Source organism: Coregonus lavaretus (assembly GCF_964263955.1).
Source record: "Coregonus lavaretus genome assembly, chromosome: 15".
NCBI lineage: Eukaryota > Metazoa > Chordata > Actinopteri > Salmoniformes > Salmonidae > Coregonus > Coregonus lavaretus.
In genome coordinates, this window is record NC_140002.1 from 14,877,455 (window position 1) to 14,904,868 (window position 27,414).

At 42.7% G+C, this 27,414-nt stretch overlaps 1 protein-coding gene across 1 annotated transcript; it reads left to right on the plus strand.

The window, feature by feature from the left end:
• Positions 1-4,542: 4,542 nt before the first annotated feature.
• On the plus strand, positions 4,543-16,112 carry LOC311142628 (HMG box transcription factor BBX-like; the record flags this gene model as incomplete). The annotated part of the gene is made up of 14 exons (XM_084178288.1): positions 4,543-4,596; positions 6,309-6,510; positions 6,643-6,710; positions 7,018-7,098; positions 7,480-7,560; positions 7,954-8,034; positions 8,158-8,238; positions 8,413-9,217; positions 9,386-9,518; positions 10,357-10,511; positions 12,392-12,481; positions 13,001-13,216; positions 13,444-13,636; positions 14,024-16,112. The coding sequence occupies 14 exons, from the start codon at positions 4,543-4,545 to the stop codon at positions 14,100-14,102; spliced, it is 2,319 nt and encodes a 772-aa protein (XP_084034414.1). The 3' UTR covers positions 14,103-16,112.
• Positions 16,113-27,414: the final 11,302 nt, after the last annotated feature.

Here is a 27,414-nt window from a genome sequence, read left to right on the forward strand (position 1 = left end):
CCCACTCCAATTTGCATACCGCCCCAACAGATCCACAGATGATGCAATCTCTATCGCACTCCACACTGCCCTTTCCCACCTGGACAAGAGGAACACCTACGTGAGAATGCTATTCATTGACTACAGCTCTGCATTCAACACCATAGTGCCCTCTAAGCTCATCACTAAGCTAAGGATCCTGGGACTAAACACCTCCCTCTGCAACTGGATCCTGGACTTCCTGACGGGCCGCCCCCAGGTGGTAAGGGTAGGTAACAACACATCTGCCACACTGATCCTCAACACGGGGGCCCCTCAGGGGTGCGTGCTCAGTCCCCTCCTGTACTCTCTGTTCACCCATGACTGCATGGCCAGGCACGACTCCAACACCATCATTAAGTTTGCCGACGACACAACAGTGGTAGGCCTGATCACCGACAACGATGAGACAGCCTATAGGGAGGAGGTCAGAGATCTGGCCGTGTGGTGCCAGGACAACAACCTCTCCCTCAACGTGACCAAGACAAAGGAGATGATTGTGGACTACAGGAAAAAAAAGAGGACTGAGCACGCCCCCATTCTCATCGACGGGGCTGTAGTGGAACAGGTTGAGAGCTTCAAGTTCCTTGGTGTCCACATCACCAACGAACTATCATGGTCCAAACACACCAAGACAGTCGTGAAGAGGGCACGACAAAGCCTATTCCCCCTCAGGAGACTAAAAAGATTTGGCATGGGTCCTCAGATCCTCCAAAAATTCTACAGCTGCACCATCGAGAGCATCCTGACTGGTTGCATCACCGCCTGGTATGGCAACTGCTTGGCCTCTGACCGCAAGGCACTACAGAGGGTAATGCGTACGGCCCAGTACATCACTGGGGCAAAGCTCCCTGCCATCCAGGACCTCTATACCAGGCGGTGTCAGAGGAAGGCCCTCAAAATTGTCAAAGACTCCAGCCACCCTAGTCATAGACTGTTCTCTCTGCTACCGCACGGCAAGCGGTACCGGAGTGCCAAGTCTAGGTCCAAAAGACTTCTCAACAGCTTCTACCCCCAAGCCATAAGACTCCTGAACAGCTAATCATGGCTACCCGGACTATTTGCACTGCCCCCCCACCCCACCCTTTTTACGCTGCTGCTACTCTGTTAAGTATTTATGCATAGTCACTTTAACTCTACCCACATGTACATATTACCTCAACTACCTCAACTAGCCGGTGCCCCCGCACATTGACTATGCAACGGTACCCCCCTGTATATATAGCCTCCCTACTGTCACTTTATTTTACTGTATATATAGCCTCCCTACTGTCACTTTATTTTACTTCTGCTCTTTTTTTTTTTTTTTCTCAACACTTTTTTTGTTGTTGTTTTATTCTTACTTTTTTTGTTTAAAATAAATGCACTGTTGGTTAAGGGCTGTAAGTAAGCATTTCACTGAAATGTCTGCACCTGTTGTATTCGGCGCATGTGACCAATAAAATTTGATTTGATTTGATTTGATTTGATTTGAAAGTAATTGCCAATCCGCTATTACATTTAAGTAACTGTCCTTTCTGATTAGGCTATAGTTAACAAACACTTGCTATAGTTGACAAACATATATTCAATTAATATCCATATTCAATATTCCAAATTACAACCCTATTCACAGTAGTTTAAGCTATCAAATAATTAGGCAACGCAACAAATGACTACCTCAATCGTCCCACTATTCATGTTGAATAAGTGAGTCTTTCAATTTGAAACAAGCAAGCTGCTAAATCGTCCAGTCTTACATCACAAAATAAACACTGACTGTTCTATCAATCTAAGCAACCCATAGCCATAGTCGAATTATAATCAGAAAACCTAGATTTTAGTCAGTAATGCAGAACCTATGCCTTATTAAAATGACAAGTAAATCCCCCTTTATTCCAATTTATAATGGTCTGTAATCCTAACATCTGGCACATAGCACAATTATCAGAAAAAGCTTTACAGGACAAAGATCTCACAAGCTCGAAGGGAATGAATTAGCAGTCAAAGAGTCAAATTTACATTCATTGATTTGGAAACATATCTAACGAGTTTAATCAAATGGATTATGTTTTTCCCCTACAATATACTAAAATTCCTTTACTATATCACCTCTGCTCCGAAATGATAGATAGTTATTATAATGCTTACTCTTATTTCTATCAAATGATCCATGCACTGTCTCCCATCCTTCACGTAGGTCTACGTTTTGGGTGCGCAAGTCAGTACCTATACATTATTCCAGTTATTGCTTTATCCAATCTCTAGTAGTTAATTACATGCACATAAAATTCATCCTATTTTCATATATTCATATCAACCAAACCATTCGTATTTCTAATGATTCTTTATTGCCACAAATCAGTTTATCATAATCTGCTCCCAGCGGAACAACACATTTAACTACCAGACCCTGCCCCTCAGTCATAAAATCCTCCCAGAATCTTATATACTAGTCTCTATTCACTGAACTAACATCTCACAATATTCTATGACAGGCAGTGTTGTACGGAACCCCAAGATATCATTATATCAAAAGCTTATTATCCAAACTTATATCAAATTATCATACACACTAACATATCTTATCATTCAAACTTCAGAGTGCGACTTTTCCACATTTATACCATTCTCATATCACATTCACACAATGTTGTTCTCAAACACGCTTAATCACTATTTGTATAACCTACAGGAATATTTTCTTCTATAAAAGGGCCCAAATTTGGAATGTTAACCCTATCACATTTATCATTTTACTCTTATCAATTTGACCATAATCCTAAATCACTTTTAAATGTCCAAATATAATGTCAGAAACAAACCCTAAAAAATTGGCCGAAAAACAATGTGTAGACATTATACAACCACACCAGTACACATGTCCTGTTCCTCTAACAGGATTTATTCTACCCCTCCTGGTAACGTGAATTTTCCACACTCAGTTGGTCAATGAATATCCACATACCATTTATACTTATCTTCTTAATGTGAGATTGGGCACGCCCTTTCTCCACCAGACATAGAAGCTTCCAGCAACCTCAAATATAGTCCCTTTCCTGACACTTCCTCAACACAGAAAAGGCTATTATTTGCAGGGTTTCTTATTATTGTCCGATCACTCACACAGTTGAGCAGCCACTCGTGCTTAAATGAATCAGACAGAATGACCAGCAGGACGAACAAATCAATCAGACGAATTGAACAAATACATCAGATGAACAACTGAGTGAATTCGACAGATTGAATGCACGAATTGAGTCAGACCAGTGGACCAAGATGAAAGAGCTGCTTTCGCAAACCCAAGCAAGTCCAACAAACCAGTCTTGTACAAAACGAGTCAGACAAAACAATCGAATCAAACAAATTGATCAAGCTGACCAAATGAGCAACCTGAATGAGACAGATGAAACATACAACTTAATCACAATTGAATGAATCACAGCCGCTCAAGCAAACCATTCACCCACACAAGATGAGCAGACCTACTCTATTTAAAACTTTCTCTATATTTTGAAGCCCTAGTGGCTATTTCACAACCGTTCACCTACTCTGGATGACCAGCGCTACTTCCAATTTATGGTGTCACCTACTCAGGATGACCTACTTTTTTACCCGATTGGCCCTGTCTAATTATTGCATCACCACCACAGGATGATGTACCACCTACCCGAGCAGCCTCTAACAATGAACTCCACGTTAGAGCGGTAACCGAAGGCACCTATTCACGTACTGGCTAGCCATCTGCCCGTTCAGCCTGAGCGAATCACACAATTTCTATGTTTAAAAGTAAGAACGTCGCTTACCTCTTAACAGCGGCCACTGTATTTTAGTGTGCGATTCGTCCAACTTCCTCCAGATGGTGCAGCACCCCTGTGGTCTCTTTTCCCAGTCCCATCTGGGGTGCCAATTATGTTGTGGAACATTATCACTATACTTATTAAACATCAAAGTTCTTCCAGAGTTTTTGTAGAATTAAGATGGACTTTATTACATACGCAATAGAGCCGAGGTGGTTTGCAAAACATCTGAACTCCCAATACTCGGCCTTCATCTTTTGACCGCTCCCCCCACTCTCTGTATTTATGATAGTGGCGAAATTTGACCCTATTCAATCTCCTCCTTCTATTTATCTAGCTTGGAAACAATAGTGGCCAAACCAAGCTTTCTCATGTAAAAAATAACAGAGCCATCTCCTGGCTCTGCTCTGTTTATTCCAAAACATATCAATCGATACTTAAATATGGTTTAAACATGGCAGATCCATAACCCATTCTCAACCATATACATTTAAGACATTCCTAATGCATTGTCTCATACATAACAGTACAATCAATCAAGAGCCATCTCCTGACTCTGGCTCAGACTCCCTCCTTGTGTACCACTCGGTACCACACTCCACATCACTTAGTTTTATTACCTCATCCTCTGTACCACACTCTGTATCACTGCTTGTCTTTAAAGATTAAAATATAGCTAATGATATAGTCTAGAAAGATTTACTATTTTTAACCTATGGTCTGACCTTGGGTACCACTCGGTACCATGTCTCTGTATGGTCTACTGAAAAAATACCCCACACTATCCGGCTACCACCCGGTACTCAAACCTGCACCTTAGAGACTGCTGCCCAATGTACATACTCATGGAACAGTGGTCACTTGAATAATGTTTACATACTGTTTACCCATTTTATATGTACAGTATATACTGTATTCTAGTCATGGCTCATCCTATATAACTACTGTTGTACACACCTTTTCTATTCATATACTGTCCAAACTGGCTATACACACCATTATACACTGAGTCTACAAAACAGGAATCCAGGTGAAAGCTATGATCCCTTATTGATGTCACTTGTTAAATCCACTTCAATCAGTGTAGATGAAGGGGAGGAGACAGGTTAAAGAAGGATTTTTAAGCCGTGAGACAATTGAGACATGGATTGTGTATGTGTGCCATTCTGTGGGTGAATGGGCAAGACAAAATATTTAATTGCCTTTGAACAGGGTATGGTAGTAGGTGTCAGGCACACCGGTTTGTGTCAAGAACTGCAACGCTGCTGTGTTTTTCACACTCAACAGTTTCCTGTGTGTATCAAAAATGGTCCACCACCCAAAGGACATTCAGCCAACTTGACACAACTGAAGGAAGCATTGGAGTCAACATGGGCCAGCATCCCTGTGGAACGCTTTTGACCCCTTATAGAGTCCATGCCCTGACAAATTGATGCTCTTCTGAGGCCAAAAGGGCGTGCAACTCAATATTAGGAAGGTGGTCCTAATGTTCTTTACAGTCAGTGAGGGAAAAAAAGTATTTGACCCCCTCTCAATCAGAAAGATTTCTGGCTCCCAGGTGTCTTTTATACAGGTAACGAGCTGAGATTAGGAGCACACTCTTAAAGGGAGTGCTCCTAATCTCAATTTGTTACCTGTATAAAAGACACCTGTCCACAGAAGCAATCAATCAATCAGATTCCAAACTCTCTACCATGGCCAAGACCAAAGAGCTCTCCAAGGATGTCAGGGACAAGATTGTAGACCTACACAAGGCTGGAATGGGCTACAAGACCATCGCCAAGCAGCTTGGTGAGAAGGTGACAACAGTTGGTGCGATTATTCGCAAATGGAAGAAACACAAAAGAACTGTCAATTTCCCTCGGCCTGGGGCTCCATGCAAGATCTCACCTCGTGGAGTTGCAATGATCATGAGAACGCAAGCATTTCTCTCCCTGCAATTACATCTGCAAATATGTGTACGCGACCAACTTTTATTTTATTTTATTTGAACTACTCACCACACTATGCACTCCAATGCTAGCTAGCGGAAGCTTATGCTTTCAGTACTAGATTCATTCTCTGATCCTTTGATTGGATGGACAACATTCAGTTCATACTGCAAGAGCTCTGATAGGTTGGAGGACGTCCTCCAGGAGTCGTTATAATTACTTTGTAAGTCTATGGAAGGGGGTGAGAACTTGAGCCTCCTAGGTTTTGTATTGGACTCAATGTACCCAGATCAGGATGGAAAATTGCTGTCCTCCGGCTACCCTAGAAGGTGCTGTTAAGGCTACTGTAGACCTACATTGCAAAACAGTGTGTTTTAATCGGTTATTTGGTGATGTGAATACATTTAGTATAGTTTACTCTGTTTCACTATTTATATTCAATTCACTGAGTAGGAAGGTCCTCCCCTTCGTCCTCGGAGTCTCCACTGTGCTTTTCATTATATGCTGCATTTTGCTATAGTAGGTATTATTTGCTGTGTGCTTTTGCTGATAACCTTTCTGGCATTGTGTCGTCTTCCAGTACAAGGATGCCTTCATGAAGGCTAACCCGGGCTACAAGTGGTGCCCCGCCACCAACAAGCCAGTCAAGAGCCCCTGCCACACTGTCAGCAACACCCGCAATAAAGTGTGGTCCTTGCCTTCCAACTCTCCTAAGGGCTGTGCCACTGCCAAGAAAGTGCCCAAGACTGACAGTATACCACAGCTTAATTTCGCCATGGCAGGTGCGTCAAGTTTCTATTGCTGGGAAAAAGGCTAATAAAATAAGTCTGTCATGTCTCGGCATAGCTGCCACTGAATGAATGTCAAATTTGTAAAAATGTATCCCAACTAGTTTTTATTTTGTGCCTTCCCAGATCCCACGAAGATGGGTGGCCTAAGCATGCTACTGTTGGCTGGGGAGCATGCCCTTACTGCCAGAGAGGTATGTCACATCATCCACAAGGTCCTGGGCTGTAGTGCAGAAATTAACCACCGGAGGACCTCAGAGAGTTATCTAAGGGTCTTTGAGACAATTTATGAAAGGGCCCAGTCTAGTGTTTTTTTTCAACTCGTCGAGCTGAGTTTATCCTTGTTCTACCACAATTTTAATCTAGAAATCATTGTTTTAGTGGAAATATATCTGTGGCACTTAAGTAATTCTCACATTTGTTGGAAAAGCACTGAGATGCAAATTTGAAGATCACATTATTCAAATGTTTATGCTGAATGTTTGAATTGAACCTCCACAGAGTTCCTCCAGCTCCTCACAGTCTGGATTCACAGATGTCACTAAGTACCCTGATAAATCCTCCCTATTCCAACTTGCTGAGGTAAAACCACCTGAAATGGGAAGGTTTTCTCTTTAACGTCTTGTATCTATTATGTAGGGCTGTCGCGGCAAATGCGCTCCGACACAAGAGTTTATGGATTTTATGCCAATATGCGCACGTGTGTAGAAAATAGCCTACATTACATGTGTTGTCTATTTGCATATCAATTGTTTGGTTTGCTCTTACAGTACCTAACAAACCCAACACACCACATAAAATCATACAATTCCCTAAAATGGTGGCACTACTATGCTTTTGCTCTGACCTATCCTGCACTGACTGACTGACTGCCTAATATATCAGGCTGCAATAGGGAAAAGGAAGTGAGGCTCATTCCTGTTTTAAATGGGTCAGCTATCCCTCAATTGTGTCCCTTTCCAGATCTCCTCCAGCACGCTTCAGCCCAGTTTAACGGACACAGCTGGCAAGGGGAAGCCCTTGAGTCGGGGAGACCAGGCAGAAGTGGGTATTCTCAGGAAAAGGCTTGTGTAGATTTAGCTCAATGTTATTGGCCTGTAACATTTATAGGCGATGTGTCAACTGCTAAGCATACCTGCATACTGCATGAGTATGGACTTTAATCATTCCACATGCTATTGTAATGTGCTCTTAAGTAGTTTGTTTTTAAACTGAGTGGGATATCTTCCTGCTTACTGAAATCCACAACAACAAAATTCAAATACTGCCACTATTGGCTCTTCCCAATGTGGGTATGCCTTAAGGGAGGGCACAAATGAAAGCATTTACTCTCTATTAACCATACTATACTGTTTAGTACAAATATACACAAGTCACAAATATGACCATACATAAGCCCAGGATCTTATCCATTTTCTCATTCACCTTTTTCCTCAGACCTGGTCTGGAACCTCACATCAGGGAAAGCCTGATGTACCCAATGCCAACGTCAAGTCACCTCTTTTTCAACTGGCAGAGGTACAGCCATTACACTGTCTCAAGTCTGCCACTCTGCACAACTACATACCCTATAGTACTGTTGTATTGTCTTTATAATGTAAAGTGATTTATTGTCTAATTCTCCTCTGTTGTGTATTAAAGCAGATCTCCTCTGATTCGAGCCAGTCGACTGCACCAGAGGGAAAGCAGTGTGGCCAGTCCACTCTCTTCCAGCTTGCCGAGGTACTGCAGGCCCTCCCTCATAACAAAACCTTTAAGGGTCCATTTAAGTCAATTTGATATTATTTAACTCTTCAAAACCCCTACAGTGGAAATTATTAATAGTTAGCTCTAGCACTTTCACATCGATATGATTACTGAAATGTTAATTTATGTGCACTGTTGTGTTTTGTGTAGATGTGCTTGGCCTCCGAGGCAGGGAAGATGGAGGCACAGGATGATACCTGCACCCCACACATCAAAACTGAGACGGTGGTCAAGGAGGAGGCTGGGTGCGACACCTCCGATCTTCCTCTCTCCTCTCTCCCGTCTTCCTCCTCCATGCCCACTGACGCCAGTCTCCTGCTGCTCAGCGGCCAAGCGGCCAGCATCAAAAAGAAGAAGAAGAAGAAAGACGCCAGCACCAGAGAGCCGGCCAAAGTGGTGGACAAAGACAAGAGCCCTGGTCCCGGCTCGCCCACAAATACCCTCAAGAAGCGACCGTCATCCGAGTCGGAGTTGGAGAGCCTCTTCTACACTATCGAAGCCGTGGCTAAAGGGGCCTGGGGCGACGCAGAGGAGGATATGCCCAAGAAGAAGGCTCGCACCGCCGCCGTTACCATTCTGGTCGAGTCCAGCTCACCCAAAAAGAGGGCCAAGCCCAAAGCCAAGAGGCCCCTGAAGGCTAAAGAAGATGAGGGAAAGGTGGAGAAGGACAAAGATGACGACGGACGCACAGAGCTTCCATTGACAGTGGAGACTGCGGTGAATACAGCAAGCCCCAAGACGGAGGCTAAGGAGGCCAGTATTAGCAGCAGCACGGAGGAGCCCACCTCCCCTCCCAGCCCCCCGCACATCAAGCACAAAGTCGAGGAGAGGGAACCGGAGGCCAACACAGAGGGGTGTGGCTCCAGAAAGTCTGAGAGAAGCTGCAAGGGGGCGCTGTACAAGACCCTGGTGTCGGAAGGGATGCTGACCTCACTGAGGGCCAACGTGGACAGAGGTATGCATTAGTAACCCCCCTACCTTACCCTGGCCTGCCTCCAGAATTACTATCTTAATATGCTGTCGTATTATGCCCATTCTGAGCAAGACCTATGGTTTTAACTTAATTTTACTGGTGTCTACTCTAAACTGTGTGTATGTGTTTTTGTGTGTGTGTGTTAATCAGGCAAAAGAGGCTCTTTTCGAAGTGCATCTGATGAAGGGGGCTGGACTGACGAGACCTGGGCTTTCTCACAGATGGGACCCAGTAATTTCAAGAAGCTAAAGAAGTCCAAATCCAAAGACGAGACCGCGACAGGGTGAGTTGCCTGTCCAAGACCATTTTACCCAAAATGTGCTAGGTTTTATCACTGAAAGATCACTAGTGGGAGCAGAATATAATGAACAGACAATAAGCCCGTTTCCCAATGTGCACGTTCGTCAAGCAAGGATTCACGTTTGATGTTATTGAAGTGAGTAACTGAAGTGCGCTCGTGGCTTGTTGCTCATTGAATTTATGCTGCAAGTCTGTTCTATTAGTGAATTGTTGGATGACGAAAATACATTATTATTTCAGTGTCTATTTCGTCACTAGCTCCACTTTCTTTGTGGTGTAATGGGGTCCTCTGTGTGCTAGTTAACATCCGCCTGTGAGGAACCCCTGAAGAGAGAGCAAATAGCCGCCTAGGCCAGGTTAGGTTATGGGCCCATAAGTGTTTGATATTTTTCATTTTCGCACCACAATAAGCATTAAGAATATTAAGATTGATTCAGCCCATTAATAGTTTTAGGGGTTTCCAAAAATCAATGTTTAACTCAAGCCCTTCTTAGATAATGAGCCACTTCTTAGGCTGACGAACCAATCTTAGCTTTTCGTTTCCTCTTCGGTTTAAGAAAAGTAGACAAAAAATAATAATTGCCACCACTCAGTAATTGAGAAACATAGCAACAGTGGGGCTTACTTATCCGATCAAAGCACTCTTGAAACATGCAAGAGGGAACTTGAAAAAAGCTATTATTGTGTTGGCATTTCTATAGAAATATAAAAAACAACAGGGACAAACAAATGGCAATGCGTTTCCGCATGATGAAGGCCTGGAAAGTGGATGTGTGCATGTTCCACCTGTATCTAATCAACAACATGTATCACCTTTGCAGTTTGGGGAAACTAGAGGAGGAGTTTGAGAAGAAGTTCAACAGCCTGCCGCAGTACAGCCCTCTGACATTCGACAAAAAGAGCACCGTCGTCAGCAAGAAGAAAAAAACAGACGTTAGCACCGCACCGGAGGAACAACCTCCGAAACCTGCCAAGGGTGAGCAGAGAATGTCACCGGAATGTTCACCAAACCTTTCAATATGTTTTGACAGAAGCCGTCACTCCCCATTCCCATCCACACCCCATTCACATCCACACCCCATACCCATCCACACCGATCCACACCCCATACCGATCCACACCCCATACCGCTCATGTTGCTCCTCGCTTTCAGGAACTTTACCAGTCTCTCATGACAAAAACATTGTTACCATTTAACATACAGTTGAAGTCGGAAGTTTACATACACCTTAGCCAAATACATTTAAACTCCCAATTCCTGACATTTTGATCCTAGTAAAAATTCCCTGTCTTAGGTCAGTTAGGTTCACCACTTTATTTTAAGAATGTGAAATGTCAGAATAATAGTAGAGAATGATTTATTTCAGCTTTTATTTCTTTCATCACATTCCCAGTGGGTCAGAAGTTTACATACACTCAATTTGTATTTGGTAGCATTGCCTTTAAATTGTTTAACTTGGGTCAAACGTTTCGGGTAGCCTTCCACAAGCTTCCCACAATAAGTTGGGTGAATTTTGGCCCATTCCTCCTGACAGAGCTGGTGTTACTGAGTCAGGTTTGTAGGCCTCCTTGCTCGCACACGCTTTTTCAGTTCTGCCCACACATTTTCTATAGGATTGAGGTCAGGGCTTTGTGATGTCCTCTCCAATACCTTGACTTTGTTGTCCTTTGGAAGGACTTTGGAAGTATGCTTGGGGTCATTGTCCATTTGGAAGACCCATTTGCGACCAAGCTTTAACTTCCTGACTGATGTCTTGAGATGTTGCTTCAATATATCCACATCATTTTCCTTCCTCATGATTCCATCTATTTTGTGAAGTGCACCAGTCCCTCCTGCAGCAAAGCACCCCCACAACATGATGCTGCCACCCCCATGCTTCACGGTTGGGATGGTGTTCTTCGGCTTGCAAGCCTTCCCCTTTTTCCTCCAAACATAACAATGGTCATTATGGCCGAACAGTTCTATTTTTGTTTCATCAGACCAGAGGACATTTCTCCAAAAAGTACGATCTTTGTCCCCATGTGCAGTTGCAAACCGTAGTCTGGCTTTTTTATGGCGGTTTTGGAGCAGTGGCTTCTTCCTTGCTGAGCGGCCTTTCAGGTTATGTCGATATAGGACTCGTTTTACTGTGGATATAGATACTTTTGTACCTGTTTCCTCCAGCATCTTCACAAGGTCCTTTGCTGTTGTTCTGGGATTGATTTGCACTTTTCGCGCCAAAGTACGTTCATCTCCTTCCTGAGCGGTATGACTGCTGCGTGGTCCCATGGTGTTTATACTTGCGTACTATTGTTTGTACAGATGAACGCGGTACCTTCATGCGTTTGGAAATTGCTCCCAAGGATGAACCAGACTTGTGGAGGTCTACCATTTTTTTCTGAGCTCTTGGCTGATTTCTTTTGATTTTCCCATGATGTCAAGCAAAGAGGCACTGAGTTTGAAGGTAGGCCTTGAAATACATCCACAGGTACACCTCCAATTGACTCAAATGATGTCAATTAGCCTATCAGAAGCTTCTAAAGCCATGACATCATTTTCTGGAATTTTTCAAGCTGTTTAAAGGCACAGTCAACTTAGTGTATGTAAACTTCTGACCCACTGGAATTGTGATACAGTGAATTATAAGTGAAATAATCTGTCTGTAAACAATTGTTGGAAAAATTACTTGTGTCATGCACAAAGTAGATGTCCTAACCGACTTGCCAAAACTATAGTTTGTTAACAAGAAATTTGTGGAGTAGTTGAAAAATGAGTTTTAATGACTCCAACCTAAGTGTATGTAAACTTCCGACTTCAACTGTAGCATGCCATTCTCTTGTTTCTTTTTTTTGTTTCTTTGTTTTTTGTTATATCAGGTCCATCTCCATCTCAGAAAAAGACTTTATTCCACAAGATTGTTAGCAAGTACAAGCAGAAAAAGGAGAAGCCCAATACTTTGGACAAAGGTGAATTAGAGCATCATGTAATGTGTGTGTGTGCATTATTTAATCCAGTTGTGAATGTTCTTGGCATGATATTTACACATAGTTGGAGACAATGGATACACTACTCAATGTAAAAATGGACCATGTAAGTACCATATGCTTATATTGCATTATGACCCCTGCTACCATATGCTCACCTGATACCAAAAGCCATCTTTTGAAAAAGATCACTTGACACAGTAAATCTACACACTTTGATTTTAGACACATTTAAAACATTCTCTCTTTAGTTGTTGAACAAGTTTTAAACCACAAAGTGTGGCGTAAATGAAAAAGTGATATCCTCTGCACGCCATCTAGCAGAACAGGGTTTCGGACAATACATTTTTTCAGTCAATTCATGATTTACACATGAATTACGTTGAAGTTTGGTGCCCAGATCTCAAGTTAGAATTTGAGTCCAAGAATTCTAAAATCCTTATTGAAAATGAATGGCTCTTTAAAAAAAAAATGTGCCCCTTGTTTCCCCTCTCTCCTCAGACATAGCGATGCGTAGTGACTCCCCCATGTTCGACTCGGCTGCCAAGGCCACCAAGGCAAAGCCGAGCCCAGCCCCCTGTGCCACCACCAGGCTGAACCCAGAATCCATGGGAACTAGCCCTAGCGTGCCAGTGGGCAGCCAGAAAAGGAAGGCCAGGAAGAGCAAGATCACCCACCTGGTGCGCTCGGCCGACGGCAGGGTGTCCCCAGCCGAGGGTGAGTGGTCTTTCCTAATAGCTAATAGTTTATTCTGCACATGATCAAATACATACGATTTAAGTAAGTATATGTGAGCTGGAAAATGCCAAATGTTTTTTTTTAACCATTACAAATTACAGAAACGAGGTAGCAACGAGGGTTGTTCTGTCCATACAATTTTGAGAGGCCATTTTGAATGACAGGCAATAGCCTCATGGCATCTTCTTTGGTCCGTTTTAACACAGAGGACAAAGCCAGGGACCTGACCCCGGAGCAGGATGACAAGCCATTATCCCAAGATACTTTATGCAATGAAACAGGGTGTTATAGCGCATCCAAGCAAGAGGAGGCAGACAGGAGCAGTGCACCCGAAGACCTGCCTGCCTTCTTTACCCTGGCTGCCCTTGCAGAGGTGGCAGCCATGGAGAACATTCACAGGTAGGCAGACAGAAATATATGAAATGGGATGCACCTTTGCTTCAAGGGAGCTTTTCAATTTTTTGAAACCCTGTGTTTAACATTTTCTCTGTGCGCTTTGAACGTGAATGTGCCATGCTTTATTACCTTTCAATTTGTGTCCAATTATAACCTAGATAATCAGGTGCAGGGAGTTCCTAACTAATCAATTACCTTAAAGTACAAGGGAGGAGCCAAAGCCTGCAGACACACGGGCCTCCAGGAATTGAGTTTGACACTCCTTGACTAACCAGACAACAAACCATTGGCCGAACACAAACAAATGCCACACCACAAATCTTTGCCAAGAACAGAAAGTACATACCTTGATTTGTTGACCTTTACCTTCTTCTCTTCCTCCTATCTCAGAGGCCAGCTTGTGATTGGTGACAGCCAGAAGAAGGACATGGCCAAGACCCCTGTGCTCATCTCCTGCGCTGACCAATGAAGTGGAGCAGCCTCCTGCTTCCGGCAAAACAAAATGGATGCTCGCGTGTTCGTTTTAACTTTTTAACCTCATCCTGTCCTGGAAGGAGACGGAACGTGACTCGTGGATGGACCCCTCTGTGGTGAATTAGCTCAAGAGCTCTGGTCTGAGGTGGAAAGAGGGGGTGAACTCACCTCAGTGTTCTCCTGAACCCTTCCCTTGGCAGTAAGAGGTCACATCCCTCTTCCCGGACACTACTGCCTAGAGGACCCTGTGGAAGAGGAAGACCAGTCCCTGAGAGCATGGCTTCCATTAGAGGTAGTTGTGTTAACGTGTAACCTTTGTCTGATATTACGCCATTTTAAAGGTCAAATTTTGCTAACAAAAATTGCATTAAAAAAAAAAGGAAACCTACACATGTAAAATAACATCTTCCCCATTTCAACCACACTGTTTCGCAAAGACTCCACCTAGCATACCTCGACATAGGATGAGTCAGATCTTGTGGCTTCCTGCACGCCTTCATGCTTGAACTTAAACTGACACAGCCTGGGTAGATAGTCCTCGTGACTGAAAGGGTCCAAGATACAGACATTACTCGTTATTTGATGTGTACCTTAATTTTAATTTGCCTATTTAGTGTGGTCTAGAGATACAGCAGACCTCTTAACCTTCCAGACCATTACATTTAAAGTAATTTAGCAGACGCTCTTATCCAGAGCGACTTACAGGAGCAATTGGGATTAAGTGCCTTGCTCAAGGGCACATCGACAGATTTTTCACCTAGTCGGTTTGGGATTCGAACCAGCAACCTTTCGGTTACTGGCCCAATGCTCTTAACCGCTAGGCTACATGCCGCCCATGCACGTTCTAACCACTGTCAACCATGAAGACGCCATGGTCAAGTATTCAATACTGCCCTATCCCTAGCCTTCCCACCAGCTTAGCAACTGCTACTACGGTGGTCAGTTTGAACTGAATGCATTGAGGCTCTTGCATTTGAACTTAAGCTTGTGTTTAAGTTTAGCTGGGATGCCTTTGGTTAGCATATTGTCAGTCTTAACCTGCCTGTTTTACCTGGCATTCTGCCCTCTACAGTGGGGCTCAATGTGATGAGAAGCATAGTTACTAACAGAATGGATGGTTCTCCATGGCCTTAACTCTCTCATCACGACCCTAACCGTACCACAACCACATCCTCTGCTCTTTATTTTTGACTGCCATCTCATCCACCACGCAACCATTCACACAATTCTTACATCCGTTTGAATATACTTGAATGATGAAAATGCATTTTGTGTCAATACTTGATCTTATCGCAGTCTGCGTAGCATCTACAAGGCTAATCCAATGTGTGCTAATAGTTTCCTAAAATAGTTTTTTACAGACGCTGCACACATTTTTAGCTTAGCGTAGTAGACGCTTTTAAGATGTTACTTTTTCTTAGTAGGGCAATGTGTTTTCCCTCGTCGTATTGTTTTTCCAATTGGCCTTTTGAGATTTCTTATGCCAAGTAACGGTCCACTCTTAGGCAATCAGAATAATCAAGGTTTTGCTTTTGAATGTATTTGTATTTCAATAAGACAATTGTAGTTGCTTTTAACGCATTGTTTTTGTTTCCTTTTTTTTTTTTCATTGCATGTTGTAACCGAGGTAGAACAGACTTGCATCCATTCCATATCCAGATAGCAGATCCTTGTGTCTGTTCTTCTGTTTACAGTGTGTGAGCTGTAGTGGGGGACTCTGCTCTGGGTGTAAGCTAATCAGATGGAAAAAGCTGTGTCAAGCTTATACAAGTAGTGTATGACGAACTCACATTGCAAGTCCCCACCGATATGTCCTCCATGAAGTGACCATCATACAATATTATTATTACTCTTTTGTTTCCAAGTTGACCAATGCTCTTTTTCTTAGGTGGTGCAGTAAATCACTTCTCTCCTTGTTGCTTTCTCTTTGAGTTTATTGCTCTTCTTACATTCAAGCCTTCTCCTTCATTTAAGAGTTGTGTGCATTATGATGCTGTTGAAATAATATATATTTTTATTTCTCCTTTATCTTGTGTTCCCAACCTCAGCGGTCTTTCCTGAGGCCTTGTTAACTGGATTGACTGTTGTGAAAAATCTCATACACAAAGTGATGCGTCTATGCTTACTGTACCTGTTAAACAAATGAGCACTGAGATGAGGTGCACTACTTCTAGAAAGGTCGTTTTCACCTTTTTGAGTTGGTATTCTTAAAGAAACTGCATTGCCATTTCTGGGCTATGTCTGAATGATGTGTGCTGTCGGGCATAACATGAACTATTGGCTCTACCCTCTTATTGTCAATGGAGGTATTTAGTCTTAGCTAAGGGATTATAATGCCACAAAGTAGAATAAATTGAAAATATATTGAATATATCCTTCCAGGATTGGGCTGATTTGTAGAGGGATATGAGCAATGCTGACTCTCCTCCCTGTATTTGTTAATTGATCCCTAAAAACTGACAGACTGTGAACGAGCAGACCTAAAACATGACTTTCGAAGTCCCAGCTCAAAGGAAACTTCAACAAAGCTTTGAAACAAAAATGTAAGACTTTCCACTTTTGAGAGAAAATAAATTCAAGGGTTACTAAAATCGTCAAAGCAGTAAACTACACATAGTTCTTCCAATGATGGACATCAGTGTTGTTCTTTCACAGAAATTAAGAAATTGTCTTCCCCAAAAAGAGCAGAGATATACATGCTTGTAACAAGTGGTTTTCACAGACATTTGCCAAAGAAAGGGGAAAGTTGTCTTTAAATGAAGATTCTATTGAAAACGAAGGTTAGCATTGCAGTTGCACTGCATTTTCATGGTGTATAGATTTTCAGGTAACAAATGTATTATATCAGCACAACTAATCCTATATATCTGATGGGTTTCCTAAAACTTAAACCCCAAGTGGGAATGGTGTACATTGTACTGATACCTTTCAATGCCTCTTTTAATAGACAATATTTGCACCTTATAACCCAAACCAAAATATCATGATCTTAAGAATTTAATTCATCCCCCATTTCGCATAACTCTCCTTTCAAGAGTTTTTTGCCTTCCTCCATATCATGAGGTAAATGTAAACGATTATACAGGTATTTATGTCTATCTTATGAAATTATGCATTGAAGTATTTAACTAATTTGAGCATTTTAGAATCAAGTTGAAAACAAACCCCTTCAGAAACAGCCATAATGTATCACCCTCAACCTTTTCTAACTAGTATTTAGTATTTTATTAGGATCCCCATTTAGCTACTGCTAAAGCAGCAGCTACTCTTCCTGGGGTCCACATCTAGAAGATGCCTCTATAAAGTTCCTATATGATTAGTTATCGAAATGACTATAGACGATACCCCTTTGTGCTAGTATTGTCTCCTGAATGTAATCGATTTTGTACCTGTATTTTTATAATTCCAATTAAAGTCTTGACTCTACTGTGTATGTATCCGATGGTGGACTGTTTTCACAGGTGAATAGTTTGTTACAACCTATGGGCCTCATGACGAGTCAGCTGCTGTGCTGGGAACTCTGTGGAGGTATAAGCAATGATGTATATAAACCCTGGATTGCTGATGCTATGTATTGGCCAATTAGAGGTTTTGAAGCCACAGGTCGGCCATATTGGCACTCCTCAGAAAAGCAGTCCTCCATAGGAATTAATGGAATTCTACAGTATTTCATTTTAATGTTTCAAGGACAAAATTACATGGCCTTTTGTTGTAGTGGGGACAGTAACATTAATACTTTTTAAAAAATACTTTAAGGAAAATGTTTATATATTTTTCATTTTTTAATGTTTAGCTCACATATAATTTAAAAGTATGCATTCATGTGTCTGTAATAGAATAAACGTGTCAAAAACAAATGTAGACATTAATAAACACATTTCTATAGCTTCCAAAATATTTGTTACAATGGTGAGTGAGTGCCAAGATGGAGGCACGGTGGCTTCAAAATAGTTCCCCCTGTCAGTCATCTAGCGTATATATATATATATATATATATATATATATATATATATATATATATATATATATAAATCATTAGTTGTAAGTAATTGACTTGCCTGCAAATGTCTGTTTAAGTGATATGAGAGAGTTTTTTTTAATTTATTTTCTTATTGTGAGGGACAATGTCACCCCAGACGGTTTTATTTGTTTAGTCTCTGCAGTTCAATTAGGCTCTCACTTCAGGAAAGGGTGAAACCAGGGACACTCACGCAATTACAAAGAACAATTGCCAAATCCTCTGTATTCAAGCTTATTTATTACCATTTCCTTTTTATAGTTGTTCCTTTAGTTACAAAAATAGAAACACTGAATATGCACCCAGATAAAAAAATGACTATATAAATGTTCTCCCTTTTACAGGAATGTAGATCACAGCTTCCCTTTTGTTCTTGTGAAGAGGTGACGCCAGATCTTAAGTATGTTTCCTCTGATAGTTGTACAATGTGTGCTCGATCTTATTTATGTCAATAGTACTGTATCATGACATGTATGGACTTGATTGTTACAGCCCAGTTGTTCAATGCAGCCTTGCCTTACTGGAGCCCCTGCTTAGTGAGGGATCCCTTAGCCATCACCCGCAGCCCCTTTCACTAAGTCGTATGTCATAACACTGTCTTCTGACGAAACTATTATTCCTTGAACACCTATTAAAGCAACCTATATTAAACATTTGTACCTCAGCAAAGTCTATTCTTCAACATCAAAAGGTGATTTCTGAATTCTGATGAACAATTCCTAATGTAACCATCTGACAGCAAATGTTAACATAGAGCGCCGTGCTGCAACAGAATGCTATCAACTGTTTAAAACAGCTATGGACCACAATCCGGCCAAATTTGGAGAACCCTATAGCACAGGGGTAGGCAACCCTGGTCCTGGATTGCTGCAGGCACTTAACCGACCTGGAAGACCGGGTGTGTTGAATTTAGGCAATCACTGAACTGATCAATTAGCTAAGTAGCTCAGTGTGTTACCTAGTTGGGACAAAATCCTGCAGTAGCTGCGACACTCCAGGAAAAGTGGTGCGTGCATATGTATTCACCCACCTTTGCTATGAAGCCCCTAAATAAGATCTGGTGCAACCAATTACCTTCAAAGTCACATAATTAGTTAGATTGCACACAGGTGGACTTTATTTAAGTGTCACATGATCTGTCACATGATCTCAGTGTATATACAGTGGGGAGAACAAGTATTTGATAAACTGCCGATTTTGCAGGTTTTCCTACTTACAAAGCATGTAGAGGTCTGTAATTTCTATCATAGGTACACTTCAACTGTGAGAGACGGAATCTAAAACAAAAATCCAGAAAATCACATTGTATGATTTTTAAGTAATTAATTTGCATTTTATTGCTGACATAAGTATTTGATCACCTACCAATCGGTAAGAATTCCGGCTCTCACAGACCTGTTATTTTTTCTTTAAGAAGCCCTCCTGTTCTCCACTCATTACCTGTATTAACTGCACCTGTTTGAACTCGTTACCTGTATAAAAGACACCTGTCCACACACTCAATCAAACAGACTCCAACCTCTCCACAATGGCCAAGACCAGAGAGCTGTGTAAGGACATCAGGGATACAATTGTAGACCTGCACAAGGCTGGGATGGGCTACAGGACAATAGGCAAGCAGCTTGGTGAGAAGGCAACAACTGTTGGCACAATTATTAGAAAATGGAAGAAGTTCAAGATGACGGTCAATCACCCTCGGTCTGGGGCTCCATGGAAGATCTCACCTCGTGGGGCATCAATGATCATGAGGAAGGTGAGGGATCAGCCCAGAACTACACGGCAGGACCTGGTCAATGACCTGAAGAGAGCTAGGATCACAGTCTCAAAGAAAACGATTAGTAACACACTACGCCGTCATGGATTAAAATCATGCAGCGCACGCAAGGTCCCCCTGCTCAAGCCAGCGCATGTCCAGGCCCATCTGAAGTTTGCCAATGACCATCTGGATGATCCAGAGGAGGAATGGGAGAAGGTCATCTGGTCTGATGAGACAAAAATAGAGCTTTTTGGTCTAAACTCCACTCGCCGTGTTTGGAGGAAGAAGAAGGATGAGTACAACCCCAAGAACACCATCCCAACCGTGAAGCATGGAGGTGGAAACATCATTCTTTGGGGATGCTTTTCTGCAAAGGGGATAGGACGACTGCACCGTATTGAGGGGAGGATGGATGGGGCCATGTATCGCGAGATCTTGGCCAACAACCTCCTTCCCTCAGTAAGAGCTTTGAAGATGGGTCATGGCTAGGTCTTCCAGCATGACAACGACCCGAAACACACAGCCAGGGCAACTAAGGAGTGGCTCCGTAAGAAGCATCTCAAGGTCCTGGAGTGGCCTAGCCAGTCTCCAGACCTGAACCCAATAGAAAATCTTTGGAGGGAGCTGAAAGTCTGTATTGCCCTGAAACCTGAAGGATCTGGAGAAGGTCTGTATGGAGGACTGGGCCAAAATCCCTGCTGCAGAGTGTGCAAACCTGGTCAAGACCTACAGGAAACGTATGATCTCTGTAATTGCAAACAAAGGTTTCTGTACCAAATATTAAGTTCTGCTTTTCTGATGTATCAAATACTTATGTCATGCAATAAAATGCAAATTAATTACTTAAAAATCATACAATGTGATTTTCTGGATTTTTTGTTTTAGATTCCGTCTCTCACAGTTGAAGTGTACCTATGATACAAATTACAGACCTCTACATGCTTTGTAAGTAGGAAAACCTGCAAAATCGGCAGTGTATCAAATACTTGTTCTCCCCACTGTATACACCTGTTCTGAAAGGCCCCAGAGTCTGCAACACCACTAAGCAAGGGGCACCACCAAGCAAGCGGCACCATGAAGACCAAGGAGCTCTCCAAACAGGTCAGGGACAAAGTTGTGGAGAAGTACAGATCCGGGTTGGGTTATAAAAAAATATCAGAAATGTTGAACATCCCACGGAGCACCATTTAAATCCATTATTTAAAAAATGGAACGAATATGGCACCACAACAAACCTGCCAAGAGAGGGCCGCCCACCAAAACAGACCAGGCAAGGAGGGCAGTAATCAGAGAGGCAACAAAGAGACCAAAGATAACCCTGAAGGAGCTGCAAAGCTCCACAGCGGAGATTGGAGTATCTGTCCATAGGACCACTTTAAGCCATACACTCCACAGAGCTGTGCTTTACGGAAGAGTGGCCAGAAAGCCATTGCTTAAAGAAAAAAATAAACAAACATGTTTGGTGTTCGCCAAAAGGCATGTGGGAGACTCCCCAAACATATGGAAGAAGGTACTCTGGTCAGATGAGACTAAAATTGAGTTTTTTGGCCATCAAGGAAAACGTTATGTCTGGTGCAAACCCAACACCTCTCATCACCCCAAGAACACCATCCCCACAGTGAAGCATGGTGGTGGAAGCATCATGCTGGGGGGGGTTGTTTTTCATCGGCAGGGACTGGGAAACTGGTCAGAATTGAAGGAATGATGGATGGCGCTAAATACAGGGAAATTCTTGAGGGGAAACCTGTTTCAGTCTTCCAGAGATTTGAGGCTGGGACGGAGGTTCACCTTCCAGCAGGACAATGACCCTAAGCATACTGCTAAAGCAAAACTTGAGTGGTTTAAGGGGAAACATTTAAATGTCTTGGAATGGCCTAGTCAAAGCCCAGACCTCAATCCAATTGAGAATCTGTGGTATGACCCATCCAACTTGAAGGAGCTGGAGCAGTTTTGCCTTGAAGAATGGGCAAAAATCCCAGTGGTTAGATGTGCCAAGCTTATAGAGACATACCCCAAGAGACTTGCAGCTGTAATTGCTGCAAAAAGTGGCTCTACAAAGTATTGACTTTGGGGGGGGGGTGAATAGTTATGCACGCTCAAGTTCTCTTTTTTTGTCTTATTTCTTGTTTGTTTCACAATAAAAAATATTTTGCATCTTCAAAGTGGTAGGCATGTTGTGTAAATCAAATGATACAACCCCCCCAAAAAAATCAATTTTAATTCCAGGTTGTAAGGCAACAAAATAGGAAAAATGCCAAGGGGGTGAATACTTTCGCAAGCCAGTCAACAACCTCATACAGTGCCATGAAAAGGTATTTGTCCCCTTTCTGATTTTCTCTATTTTTGCATATTTCTGACACTGAATGTTATCAGATCTTCAACCAAAACCTAATATTAGATAAAGGGAACATGAGTGAATAACACAATGTTGATACTTATTTCATTTAATTAACAAAGTTATACAACACCTTGTGTAAAAAGTTATTTCCCCCTTATACTCAATAACAGTTTGTGCCACCTTTAGTTGCAATGACTGCAACCAAACACTTCCTGTAGTTGTTGATCAGTCTCTCACATCCCTGTGGAGGAATTTTGGCCCACACTTCCATGTAGAACTGCTTTAACTCAGTGACCACCATCATGCTTGACCGTTGCTATGAGGTTCTTACTGTGGAATGCAGTGTTTGGTTTTCGGCAGACATAACAGGACCCATTTCGTCCAAAAGTTTGCCAAAAAGCACCTGGATGATCGTCAAGACTCCTAGAAGAATGTTCTATGGACAGAACCTTTTGGACGACATGGGTCCTGTTAACACTGCATTGGACCACTTGCCATCATTGAAGGAACCATGAATTCTGCTCTGTTTTAGATCATTCTAAAAGGAGAATGTCAGGCCATCTGTCTGTGAGCTGAAGCGCAGCTAGGTCATTCAGCAAGACAAAGATCCAAAATACACAAGCAAGTCTACATCAGAATGGCTGAAAAGCAACAAATGTAAAGTTCTGGAATGGCCTAGTCAAAGTTCAGACCTAAACCCAGGACCTGAAACCCACAAATGCCGCTGAGTTAAAGCCAGTTCCAAAATTTCTCCACAGGGATATGAGAGACTGATCAACAACTACAGGAAGTGTTTTGTAGCAGTCATTGCAGCGTAAGGTGGCACAACCAGTTAGTGAGTGTAAAGGGGCAATTATACTGATCAAAAATAGAAAAGCAACAATTTCAAAGATTTTGCTGAGTTACAGTTCATATGAGGAAATCAGTCAATTGAAATACATTTATTAGGCACCTAATCTATGGATTTCACATGACTGGGAATACAGATATGCATCTGTTGGTCACAGATACCTTAAAAAAAGGGCCTCACAATGGGCATCAGGATCTCGTCTCGGTATTTTTGCGCATTGAAATTGCCATTGATAAAATGCAATTGTGTTCGTTGTCCGTAGCTTATGCCTGCCCATACCATAACCCCACCATGGGGCACTATGTTCACAACGTTGACATCAGCAAACCGCTCACCCACACGACGCCATACACATGGTCTGTGGTTGTGAGGCGGGTTGGATGTACTGCCAAATTCTCTAAGATGACATTGGGGGCTGCTTATGGTAGAGAAATGAACATTAAATTCTCTAGCAACAGCTCTGGTGGACATTCCTGCAGTCAGCATGCCAATTGCACACTCCCTCAAAACTTGAGACATCTGTGGCATTCTGTGACAAAACTGCAGATTTTAGAGTGGCTTTTTATTGTCCCCAGCACAAGGTGCACCTGTGTAATGATCATGCTGTTTAATCAGCTTCTTGATATTCCACATCTGTCAGGTGGATGGATTATCTTGCTCAATAACAAGGATGTAAACAAATTTGTGCACAAAATTTGAGAGAAATAAGCTTTTTGTGCGTATGGAAAATGTCTGGGTTCTTTTATTTCAGCTCATGAAACATGGGACCAACACTTTACATGTTGGATTTATATTTTTGTTCAGTGTACTTTTTCACACGGGCATTTGGTATTGTATAACTTGGTTTATTAAATAAATTGAAAAAAGTATGAATATGTTGTGTTACTTGTTCACTCAGGTTCCCTTTATCTAATATTAAGAGCTGAGAACATTCAGTGTCCAAAATGTGCAAAAATTGAGAAAATCTGAAAGGGGGCAAATACTTTCACGGCAGTCTGTTTGGCAAATCTGACTATAACTTTATCCTCCTGAATAAAAGCAAAAACACTAACAGGAAGTACCAGCGACGTGCTCCATACGGAAGTGGGCCGATGAAGTGGATGCTAAGCTACAGGACTGTTCCGTTAGCGCAGACTGGAATATGTTCCGGGAGTCATCCGATGGCATTGAGGAGTTTACCACATCAGTCACCGGCTTCATTAATAAGTGCATCGATGTTGTCGTACCCACAGTGACCGTACATACAGTGGGGGGAAAAAAGTATTTAGTCAGCCACCAATTGTGCAAGTTCTCCCACTTAAAAAGATGAGAGAGGCCTGTAATTTTCATCATAGGTACACGTCAACTATGACAGACAAATTGAGATTTTTTTTCTCCAGAAAATCACATTGTAGGATTTTTTATGAATTTATTTGCAAATTATGGTGGAAAATAAGTATTTGGTCACCTACAAAGAAGCAAGATTTCTGGCTCTCACAGACCTGTAACTTCTTCTTTAAGAGGCTCCTCTGTCCTCCACTCGTTACCTGTATTAATGGCACCTGTTTGAACTTGTTATCAGTATAAAAGACACCTGACCACAACCTCAAACAGTCACACTCCAAACTCCACTATGGCCAAGACCAAAGAGCTGTCAAAGGACACCAGAAACAAAAGTGTAGACCTGCACCAGGCTGGGAAGACTGAATCTGCAATAGGTAGGCAGCTTGGTTTGAAGAAATCAACTGTGGGAGAAATTATTAGGAAATGGAAGACATACAAGACCACTGATAATCTCCCTCGATCTGGGACTCCACGCAAGATCTCACCCCGTGGGGTCAAAATGATCACAAGAACGGTGAGCAAAAATCCCAGAACCACACGGGGGGACCTAGTGAATGACCTGCAGAGAGCTGGGACCAAAGTAACAAAGCCTACCATCAGTAACACACTACGCCGCCAGGGACTCAAATCCTGCAGTGCCAGACGTGTCCCCCTGCTTAAGCCAGTACATGTCCAGGCCCGTCTGAAGTTTGCTAGAGTGCATTTGGATGATCCAGAAGAGGATTGGGAGAATGTCATATGGTCAGATGAAACCAAAATAGAACTTTTTGGTAAAAACTCAACTCGTCGTGTTTGGAGGACAAAGAATGCTGAGTTGCATCCAAAGAACACCATACCTACTGTGAAGCATGAGGGTGGAAACATCATGCTTTGGGGCTGTTTTTCTGCAAAGGGACCAGGACGACTGATCCGTGTAAAGGAAAGAATGAATGGGGCCATGTATTGTGAGATTTTGAGTGAAAACCTCCTTCCATCAGCAAGGGCATTGAAGATGAAACGTGGCTGGGTCTTTCAGCATGACAATGATCCCAAACACACCGCCCGGGCAACGAAGGAGTGGCTTCGTAAGAAGCATTTCAAGGTCCTGGAGTGGCCTAGCCAGTCTCCAGATCTCAACCCCATAGAAAATCTTTGGAGGGAGTTGAAAGTCCGTGTTGCCCAGCGACAGCCCCAAAACATCACTGCTCTAGAGGAGATCTGCATGGAGGAATGGGCCAAAATACCAGCAACAGTGTGTGAAAACCTTGTGAAGACTTACAGAAAACGTTTGACCTGTGTCATTGCCAACAAAGGGTATATAACAAAGTATTGAGAAACTTTTGTTATTGACCAAATACTTATTTTCCACCATAATTTGCAAATAAATTCATTAAAAATCCTACAATGTGATTTTCTGGATTTTTTTTCCTCATTTTGTCTGTCATAGTTGACGTGTACCTATGATGAAAATTACAGGCCTCTATCATCTTTTTAAGTGGGAGAACTTGCACAATTGGTGGCTGACTAAATACTTTTTTCCCCCACTGTACATATCCCAACCAGAAGCCATGGATTACAGGCAACATCCGCACTGAGCTAAAGACTAGCGCTGCCACTTTCAAGGAGCGGGACACTAATACGGACGCTTATAAGAAATCCCGCTACGTCCTCCGATGAACCGTCAAACAGGCAAAGCATCAATACAGGACTAAAATTGAATCCTACTACACCGGCTCTGATGGTCGTCGGATGTGGCAGGGCTTGCAAACCTAGCCGCAAGCTGCCCAGTGACGCAAGCCTACCAGACGAGCTAGAGGCGTTCTATGATCGCTTCGAGGCTGGCAACACTGAACCATGCATGAGAGCACCAGCTGTTCCGGACGACTGTGTGGAAGGAACACCTATGTGAGAAAGCTGTTCATTGACTACAGCTCAGCATTCAACACCATAGTGCCCTCCAAGCTAATCACTAAGCTAAGGACCCTGGGACTGAACACCTCCCTCTGCAACTGGATCCTGGACTTCCTGATGGACCGCCCCCAGGTTGTGAGGGTAGGCAACAACAACATCCACCACGCTGACCCTCAACACGTGGGCCCCTCAGGGGTGCGTGCTTAGTCTCCTCCTGTAATCCCTGTTCACCCTAGACTGTGTGGCCGCGCACGACTCCAACACCATTATTAAGTTTCCCGACGACACTGCGGTGGTAGGTCTGATCACCGATGACGATGAGACAGCCTATTGGGAGGAGGTCAGAGACCTGGCAGTGTGGTGCCAGGACAACAACCCCTCCCTTAACTTCAGCAAGACAAAGGAGCTGATCGTGGACTACAGGAAACGGAGGGCCAAGCACACCTCCATTCACATCGACTGGGCTGTAGTGGAGCGGGTCGAGAGCTTCAAGTTCCTCTGTGTCCACATCATTAAGGACTTATCATGGTCCAAACACACCAACACCCCAAAGCCATAGTCCCGTGTAGCTCACTTGGTAGAGCATGGCGCTTGCAACGCCAGGGTTGTGGGTTCGATTCCCACGGGGGACCAGTATGAAAAGAAAAAAAAAAGAAAAGAAAAAAAGTATGCACTCACTAACTGTAAGTCGCTCTGGATAAGAGTGTCTGCTAAATGACTAAAATGTAAATAAGACTGCGGAACAGTTAATCAAATGGCCACCCGGACTATTTGCATTGACACTATTTTTTTGTTGTTGCACTGATTCTCTTGCACCGGCTCTATGCACACTCACTGGGCTCTACCTTCACACTCTCACATACTACACCTTCACGCCAACACACACAGACACATGCATATTGATGCCACACACACACACAGAGATACTCTTTCACACTCTTCACATACGCTGCTACTACTCAGTGTATTATCTATCCTGATTGCCTAGTCACTTTTACCCCTACCCACATGTACATATTAAGTCAATTACCTCAACTACCTCATACCCTTGCACATTGACTCGGTACCGGTACTCCTTGTATATAGTCTCGTTATTGTTATTCTATTTTGTTACTATTTAACTCTGCATTGT